At 43.1% G+C, this 10210-nt stretch overlaps 1 protein-coding gene across 1 annotated transcript; it reads right to left on the bottom strand.

Annotated features, from left to right (window-relative positions):
- Window positions 1-5214: 5214 nt before the first annotated feature.
- LOC123063733 (soluble inorganic pyrophosphatase 4) lies at window positions 5215-6740 on the bottom strand. The gene is made up of 3 exons (XM_044487642.1): window positions 5855-6740; window positions 5659-5740; window positions 5215-5537 (listed from the first exon to the last, which is right to left on the bottom strand). Exons 1-3 carry the CDS (start codon window positions 6441-6443, stop codon window positions 5495-5497), a joined length of 714 nt encoding a protein of 237 aa, XP_044343577.1. The 5' UTR covers window positions 6444-6740; the 3' UTR covers window positions 5215-5494.
- Window positions 6741-10210: the final 3470 nt, after the last annotated feature.

The following is a 10210-nucleotide window of genomic DNA, read 5'->3' on the forward strand; positions in this document are numbered from 1 at the left end:
AGCGTCGAAGAAACGGACGTCGACGGGGAAAGCCCATCCGCCACATGGGCCCAATCCACACGGCACCACTAAAATATGGGATTCACCCCTAAAAAAAACTAAAATATGGGATTCTGAAGAAAAAAAACCATTGTACATCGACTAAAAAATAATACACTTTCTTTTGTGGGTGCCGGGAATTACCCGCGGCTAGACCCGGCAGCCCAAGACATGATCAAGCTAGACCAGAAGACCCATGACGAGGTCATTTAGGGCACCATATGGGCTAGCTCTCTATGGATTGGGAGCCTGGAAGGAACCCGGCCAGGAAAATAAGACCCGGCCGGTAGAGAGTGGACCCCGCAAGACCCGGAGTCCCAACACCAGAAAGAGTCCACCTAACTTGAAAGACACAGAACGTTTACAAGACTTGGAGTAAGACTCCGACTATGGATAGAACATGGAAACCTAATGTAAACCCCAGAGACCTGGCTATTATATAAGGTGGATTCCTAGGTCGTCCAAAGGACATGTTAGAACTCTCGAGTTATTGGTACTCCCTCCGTCCGGGTTTATTAGGCCTAAAGACAACTTTTTTTAGACCAAGACACATAGTAATTTGCTCACATTAATTCTTCCATTCCACTCCCAATGCACTCTCTCACATGCATGCACCCAATGAAAAAGCACACATGAAGTGTATTAACTTTTCATCCATGGCACCAACAACAATAGCTTTCAATACAACCAATGAAATGGTTGCATGCATGCACCTTTCCAACGTGGGGCCTTATAAAAGGGGACATGCTTGTGATGCTGAGAGGCCTAATAAACCCGGACGGAGGGAGTAGCATAATAGCACCCTTGTAATCGAGATTATCATCATCATTAGCAATCAAGGAGTAAGCTATTACCTCTATCGTGAGGGGCCGAACCTGAGTAAACTCGCGTCTCTCGATTCCGATCAACCCCATCTAAGGTTCCACCTAGCAGCAATGGCCTCATAACTAAGTTCTCCTATGAGGACATCTACCATGACATAACCATGACAGTAGGGTAAAAGAGATTTCACTGCTTAACCCTGGAGATTACAATCGGTGCAACAAATCAATCTCATATGGACCAAACCTTAGCCAAACAGCTGTTCGTATGTTATGACGACCTACTTGAGCTAAGCGATGAGCAACATTCTTTCCAGCACGGAGAACTGTTCCAATGGAGTATAGTCTATCTTGCGCAAGAAGACTCAAATATAATACACTTGTACAAAATAAAACCCCCTAAAAAGGTATCACAAAATAAAATCATCATTCGTCCATGAAGAAACCATGATTCACCGGAGCTCAATAAAAAGTTCACAATTTTATCACGGGTTGTCTTCATGTCAGACGGCGTCAAGTCTCACCGGAACATTATAGTGTATGTACTCACATCTCCTCATCGAGAGCATAAACCTTATCTTCGTCACAATTTTCAAACTCCACATCGAGCAACTTGGTTGCTGTGCAATGACACACAATTAATAATAATCTTGTTTTGTTATGCGGCTTGATGTTGATTTCAGTTTTTGGCACGGCAGAAAACATAATTAAAATGGCCTCAAGGGAAAAAAGATTTCAACATGAAAAATCTGTGTATGCCAAAACAGACAACTTTGATGTTTAGGTCGTCGTCATCTGATCTCATCTCGGGGGCCGACAATGTACTTGGAGTGCTGAGATTTGACTTTTTTTACTGGATGCTGAGATTTGACATTCAAAGTACTGTTGTGTGGCTTACGCCTCCCAACCGACCTTAGATGAAAAGTGCTCTACATGGATTTGTATTTGTCTTATTCGGGCGATTGATTTTGATATTTGAATCATATCAATCCAAAGTCGTATGCAAAAGTTCCGGCGACTACTAATGAAAAGTTGCAGCTCGGACCAGATACCCGTATAACCCATGCCTCGTACGTGTTGAGAGTTGTTACATCTTTTGCATGAACGATTTGACCCTCAAGATTAGAGCTTGCCTCTAATCGATAAACATTCAACACAAAAGTTGTTCGTCTTGTCAAAACAGGTAAATTTTCTTTTGGTTGCGTCTCCAACCGAGGTCGTATGTGACCCTGTGAGTCCCCAAAACTGATTTGTTGTCTCATACCTAATCAAATAGTGTACATTCTGAATCCATCAAATCTAAGGAGGCAAGCATTGTTGAGTTAGGCATGTGAAGCATAGCAAAACAGCCATGCTTGATTTTTTTTTTCCGAAGTTAAGGAAACCTATTTCCTGCCCGATGAATTCTGTGCTAAAAAACTTAATGAGCAACTGATAATGACCTTCAAAGTGATGAAGCACAAAACTAGTAAAAAGAACCGGAGCAACCTATTGTTCAATTCACCCAACCATCATGCTATCCCAACGTATTTGAAGAGGTATGTCTAGCAAGTGATTTACCTAGTTTCAGTTTTGTCGCAACTTCATTGTTGATGCATCTATTGGCAAAATTCTAATAAACAATCTTGAGAGAATGATGAAGAAGAGTAATTTACTTGTTAGCGACAAAATTGGTATAGAGCATATCGGTGAACACATTGTACCATTCAGAGAGTATTATTGAAGTCAAAGCTATTCCCATTGTTTGATTTAAAATTTATATCTAAGTGGTAGCTTTGCTTACTTCTTACTTGGATTACATTCGGACTCAAATGAGGCATATATGTTATAATTATTTTGTTTTCGGAAATCTAAAGCAAGGTTAAATTCTGTTGGGAAACCCGATGATAGTTTAATTTCTTATTCAAATACATCAGAGATAGAGTGTAGAACACAATGCGTAGCTGAATGAGGTGATGCCAAATCCGAACCATTCATTTGATTACCTTCAAAGCATGGTGAGATTTACTCGGAGTGCTAAGATTTTAAATTTGAAGTAATGTTCAGCCGATTACGCCTCCAAGATGACCTCAGATGAAAAGGTGTTCTACTTGATTGTCTTTGTCTCGTCGAGCCGATCAACTTTGATATTTGAATCATCTCAATCTGTGGCCCTTTGCAAAAGTTACGGCTAACACAGTGCAGCCTGATCACTAATGAAAAGTTTCAACCGCGACAAGACACCCATACAACCCATGTCTAATACATGACGAGAGTTGTCATCTGTTTTGCGCGAGCGATTCGGCCCTCAAGATGGCCTCTAATCTAAAAATGTCTAACACGAAATTTGTTTGTCTCGTTGTAACGGATAGATTTTTTTTCTGGGCGCATCACCATCCAAAGTCATATGCGGTATGTGAATCCCAAAAATTGAACTGTTGTCTCAGATCTATCTAAATATGAGTTTTGATGGATTTTGTAAGAATTTGGATGGCACTTGAAGTATTTTTCTTGTACGGTAAAGTCTAGTCACCTCATAAGTAGATGAGAGGTGATGACTAATTGAGCAACACACAATCGAGCAATCAATATATCACTTTTTACCTTCACCTTTACCTTCTCTTTTGTTTTTCTTCTTCCTCGTCTTCGTTCGTTCTTTGTGTTGGAGAGCAATGATCCATGGGGCCATAGGAGCGATCATTCTTCGTGTTGTTCTTATGCTTCTTGTATTTGGTTTGTTTTTAATCTTTTCTTTTGATTCTTCTTTGTTGCTTCTTTTGTTGATTTCTCTCTTCTCTATGTCTTTTTGAGTCTTGTGTTTCGAAAAGAGAAAACAACAACAAGAATTTTGTTTGGCTGTTATGTGCTTTATCTTCGATCTAATAAAAATACCCAAAATTATTTTTATGTCTTCTCTTTTTGTGTACAGTTGTTTGCATATTTCAGCTTAATCCACGGCGACACTTGTACTATGTTACTTATTATGCACATCATCCGATCGTGTAGGTGACAAGCAATAATGATGATTTAGTTGATGAAGTGGCCGTGGTAAAGAAAGCTGTATGAACTCCACTTTTTGTGATTTGCTGCGTGCAGACTTACAATAGTTCCTTCTAAGCTATCTCTATCATGTGAGGACCCACTTTTATTGATTGGTTTCCTTCCAAGTGTCAGATCTTGCAGTTAGAAATCATATTCATCCATCTGGAATTACTTGTCATAGAAATGGATATATCTAGAACTAAAATGCATTTAGATGCATCCATTTTTGCTGTAAGTAATTCTAGATTGAGGGGGTATTACATAAGGTAGTTGACAGAATGACTTCCTTTTATCACCTGGCCACTACTATTGCCTTAATCAAGGCTTAAGATGAGCTATAGCTCAATCATATACTAGCATATGTATATGTAGGTATGTATGCCACACAAAACAAGAATATAATGTATGTATTTTTATGAGGCATAATTTTTTCGTCAGCATCGTTCATGCATCAAGTGGCAAGGCAGCACCAGATCACCATCCATCAGGCAGCATCCTCCTCCTACCTTCTCAGGCACCATATCACCAAATTTGTGAAACATGACAAACATGGCCTGCCTGTTACTAATGAAATTTATGGGTCCCTTGAAAAGGTCTATGATATATGTTTGTTGTTTGATGCTCACTCATCACAGAGGACAGAAGTGATGATGAAGATAGTGACGATGATGAGCCGCTGATAGTATTTTCTATGCATATCTCATCTTCCATTTGTACACCCCTGCCTACACCAATGGTCAAGAGCATACCATGGCAGGGCTTGACTTGATCATAGATGTGCCAAGATCTATCTATGACTTGATGGCATGAAATCTCTTGTTAAATTCACATTGTTTTGCTGATGATTTATTTACTTTACTGCATGGAAGGTGAAACGAGGAATGCCTCTTGTAACTAAATCGGTTAGCATGCAAGTTCCTTATCTTTTCTAATTTGAATACGATTGGCCCCTCAGCTTTAAGAAACATGGCTATGATGAATGTCTATGTCTATGGCTGTGGCTTGTACATACGAGTTCTTGAATGACATTTGTCAGTAATATCTGACTTTGGTGAAGTGATTCTAGTTCTAGGCATTCTAGAAAATGCACACATCACTCAACAGATAGCACCACACCACAGCAATTGATGTATGTTACTTCTCTAGACATATTGTTTGCTGATGAGATGGTTTGCACACTTACAACTGGAAAAGGAAAGAGCACTGAGCACATTTTTGCAGAATCTGCATTGGTAAAATAGGAAATTCATTTTCTAACTCGTGGCTCGGTTGGTCACAAGCATTTAGTGCCAGGCTAATGCGACGAAATAAACGATTCAGCAGAGATTAGCAATGGGGAAAAAATACAGTATACCAACATCTCATATTCAGCCAGGAAAACGTATTACATAAGCTAGATGGAAAAAGAGTGACTTCCTTATATGGCTACCACTGACTTGATCAAGGCTGTTTATGAGGTGTAGCTCCATCATCATATACTACTATATGTATGTAACAGAACAAGAATGTATTGTATGTATGTTTATGAGGCACAATTTTTTCGTCAACATCGTTCTGCAGCAAGTGGCAAGGCAGCACCAGATCACCATCCATCAGGCAGCATCCTCCTCCTCCTACCTTCTCAGGCCCTCCACAATGTAAGTAGCATAAAGATCCCTGAAAAACGAAAATGACGCAACATCGGCTCGATTGCGTACCACTCAAACAATTCGTTCCTAATTGCTCATGTGGTGAATAACACATATGTTGGTAGTGGAGGAGGAAGGAGAGAACTGACATGGAGTGCTGGATGGCCTCGTAGGCGTCCTCTGACGGCAGGAAGTCGTTGACGGCCACCTCCTTGTTCTCGTTCTTCTTGTCTGATGAAATTCCCCAATCAATCAATCAGAGAAACACATTCAGGAACAGAAGAAAACACATTCAGGAGCACATTCTCTTCTGAGGATCAGAGTTCAGAGGCATCAATGACTTACAGTCCTCGAAGAAGCGCCTGATCTCGGCGAGGCGGTGGGGCGGGAGCTCCTTGATGTCGTTGAAGTGGCGGTACTCGGGGTCGTCGGCGCAGACGGCGATGATCTTGTCGTCGGCCTCGCCCTGGTCGATCATGGGCATGAGTCCGATGGCCTTGGCGCGGAGGAAGCACCCCGGGACGACGGGCTCCTGCATGATGACGAGGACGTCGATGGGGTCGGAGTCGTCGCAGAGGGTGCGCGGGATGAAGCCGTAGTTGTGCGGGTAGACGACGGAGGAGTAGAGCACGCGGTCCACCTTGATGAGCCCCGTCTTCTTGTCCAGCTCGTACTTGACCTTGCTCCCCTTGGGGATCTCGATCACGCAGTTGAAGATTGTGGGCGCGTCGGGGCCGATCTCCAGGTCGTGCCACGGGTGGGCGGCGACGGAGCGGCGGGTGATGGAGGAGAGGATCCGCTCGTTCAGCGCCGGCGTCTTGGTCTTGGGGGCGGGTGCGGCTGTGCCGTTGCCGTTGCCGTTGCCGTTGCCGTTGGTGGATGGGTCCTTGGTGATGGCGGCGGCAGGGGGCGCGACTTCTTGGGAGGGGGCCATGGATGGGATGGATGTTGCGGCAAAGCGAAGTGTGCCTAGCGGGCGGTCGATCTGATCTGATCTGATGTGCGAAAATGGAGGTGAGCAGTATGTTAGTGGAGGCCTCGCAATGAATCTGGGGGCGATCTACCCCTCTAAGTCCCAGTGGTGTGGAGGAGATGTGGGCGGAGCAGAGTATGAGGGGGAAGAGGAGGAGCAGAGAGGTGGAGAGAGACGAACGCAACGCAACGAAGGAAACGTAGAATGGGAGAGAAGAATGGTGCTCTGCTCTGCTGTGGACTCAGATCAGCTGTGGTGTGAGTGTGATGGTGGAGAAGAGAGGAGACTCTGCCTCCCTTCTTATAGCCGCCACCGACTGCCTGCCGGTGTCTATGACGTGGCTCCACGTGGGACTGAGGCTGTTGCCGCCGTTAAGTACGACCACCATCTTGAGAAGCTTGTGTAAGCTGGTTGTACCACACTAGGACGAGTCGACGACGATGGTGCTGATGACTGGGATATCCCGTCCATTCTTCCTTCCTTGCGTATGAAACTACTGTAGGAGCCACCGACAGCAGCCAATTGCTACTAGCAAAGATTCAGTCCAACTACCTACTCCAAACTACTGTAGGATTCCAAATTATTTATCGCAGGTATGAATATATCTAGATGTATTTTAGTTCTAGATACATCCATTTCTGCGACAAGTAATTTGGAATGAAGGGAGTAGTAATTAACCTTGCCCTTCCTTGCTTGCATTTGCACGTCTTCCCGCTCCGTGTGGGCGGGCTCAACCGACACAACACATGCTTGCACTGCACCGACACGCGCCAGCGCCATATTCTTTCTTTCTGTCTGTCTGTCTGTCTTTCTTTTCCCTGCCTGTTGCTTCGTTCGTTCGCTGGGCAAGAATAGAACATATGCTTAGCTTAGCATCCACAACTAGATCCCATACAAATAATATGCAGTCGTACAAAACGAATCAGGTGATATATCCCTTCGCATATGCCACTTTATCAATCAAATGAATTATTAAAACACACTAGCATACGATTCGGCAGTAGATCCCCCCTTCCTCCCTCCCCGGGGTGAAGCCTGCAACTCAACCATGCATGTGTCTGTATATCTGTCCGTCCAAGTCAAACGGTTCCACTTGGAGGCAAATCAATTAACCGAATCTCCTCCACGACAATCGTAAGTTTGCCCGCGCGCCTGATAGATGCAATAAGGATCGACTGAATCTGCTCTACCATTGCTTGCATTCGATTTTGTCTCTCTGTCTGTTTGTTTGTCTGTATGTCTTTCATACACACTGTTTGCCAGAAAAGTGGTACGTCCACGGCTGGATGCAATTGAATAGACTTTCAGAATGAACTAAGCGACTCAATCCCGACGTTGTTTGGCGCCGGTGACAAAGCGAACCAGGCGGACGTCTCGACAGCGAGTCCATGACGAACTGACGTTGTTCGCTGCCGGCGACGAAGCGGCCCATGACAAACTGTCGTCGTTCGGCTCCGGTGACGAAGCCTCTCAGATCAGGCGCTATCTTCCTGGATGGTCTACCCCGACCGAGATGATTCCTTCATAGGAAGTTGTAGCGTCTCGTCTCCAGGACGTAGGCTGTACTCAGCAACAGCGCCTGAGTACAGCACATTATTAGTGCAAATGACCGTATCAAGTAAACTGTATTAATATTTGCAGCATAATGAATGGCAGTAGCGGGTTCAGATCAGAGGCTCTGGTTGAGCTTTTCCCTGTTAGTTTGCTTGGCATTTTGTAAAAAAAAATGTCCTCTTTGCTGTTGCCAAGAAGGCTACTGACTAATTCAGTTATGCGTTAGTAAAACAGGTGACCATCTTAGTCATGTGCTCAAAGCATAAGCTTTTCAGTAAAGCTTTTGAAGTACAGAAGTGGCCTAGGGATGGCTATGTCCGGTTTCTGAACATCTACAAACTTCACAATGTGCTACTGGAATGCAAGTCTGATCAAAAAATAAGGGAGGAAATAAACATGCAGTATTGCCACACAGTACACGTTTTAATATTAAAAAGAAATTTAATCATGCTTGCATAGCTGGTAAAAATGTCTAAAATTGATAAATATGTCTGATACTCTGTAGCAATTTGACAAGCATCAAAGCCTCTCAGAAATCAAGTCAACTATAATTTGACACGACACAAATTCGCATCGATTACATAATTCAGTACATCAGAGTGTACATGATAACATAGATAAAATCATTTTTTGCTTGGACCATATCCGGAAGCACCATTTGGCTGCATATCTTGCACAGTCACACTCCCTTTCTCTTTTTTGCTTGGACAATTACGACTATCATGAAATACCATTTGCTTGCATGTCTTGCACAAGCGTGCGACCTTTGCCTTGCCTTCTTTGTCCTTATTTTTTTGACCCCCCTCCTCGATCTCCTTTCCTCGCTTTATTCTTTTGCATCTCCCCACGGTACGGACATCAGTCGGCGGATGTATATGAACTTCAGTGGGAATATTACAACCAATAAAAGCCTCATATTCCTCTTGCCTTGTGCTTTGGGTGGCTGCAGGGATCATTTGGTCCAAAGGTGCCTCAATGTTCATCACACTTGATGTTAAGAAGTCCAATGCTTCATCTGAATGTTTCGCCTTTTGAATAAGCTCTTCCATCTTATCTCGTACACCCGAAATCTTCTTTCTTGTGGCCGCATCAAGTGAATCCATGGGTTTTTCTTCTAGTAGGTTCCCATGTTCATCATAAACATTCTCCCTGCAAAACAAAAGAATGTTGTTAGTCATATGATTTTGGAATAACAATAAGAAATTGGTTGTCATGCATTATTATTTTTACCTTTTGCACCTTTTCTGCCATCTTTTCATAATGTAGTAGCTAGGAAGCTCATTTTGGTTTTCAATCCTCAATACTTGGATAATATGGCGACATGGAATACCGAGTGACTCAAATAACTTGCACGAACAATTTGCTGTCATGCTTCCAATGTCATAGCAAACCTCCCTAATCTTACCAGACCGACCTCTCAGGGTCACATTTTTACCCCCACACCTTGTGTAATACTCTGAACACAACAATGGTCTCTAGCAGCAATAACCTGTAGCTGAAATTTCTCGAACACCTCATATGTGAATACCTCACTACCCTGTTTCTCCATTGTCCATGGTGTAAACAGTTGCGGGGTGGTATGTATGCTTCTGCTGTCTGCCATTAATTCTTCCTCACGCTGGCATTCTAAAGCTGTGTCAAACCTAAGCCAAAACTCAACAAAAGCAAGCCTTCGATGAATGAAGCGGTTAAAAAAGGAATTTGCACTTTCTGATCTTGTAGTGGTTCGGAGAATACCCGCTAGAGATATATCCATAAAGTAGGCCGGTATCCATTTATGTCGAATGCTAAACCTTTTACTCAACCACTCATTTTCCTCCAATCCAAAATCTTTAATGATGGAATTCCACTGTGACTCAAACTCTATTGAAGTTTCCGAACCCCAAACACATGAGTTCAATCTCGTCCAAAATTCAGAATCTTCTCTAATCATAGGTCCAACTTTTTCTGGAACCTTTTCCATTATATGCCACATGCACAGCCTATGAACGGTGGTTGGAAGAACTTCGTCAATACCATTCTTGATGCTAGTGGCTTCATCGGTTATGATGAGTCTAGGTGCTATCCCTCCCATTGCTTTTAAGAAGGTCTCAAATAACCAAATGTATGACTCATCCTTCTCATTTGATAAGAATGCAGCAGCAAAAAATACACTTTGTAAGTGATGATTAACC

The sequence above is a fragment of the Triticum aestivum genome, chromosome 3A (genome assembly GCF_018294505.1).
Source record: "Triticum aestivum cultivar Chinese Spring chromosome 3A, IWGSC CS RefSeq v2.1, whole genome shotgun sequence".
Classification (NCBI taxonomy): domain Eukaryota; kingdom Viridiplantae; phylum Streptophyta; class Magnoliopsida; order Poales; family Poaceae; genus Triticum; species Triticum aestivum.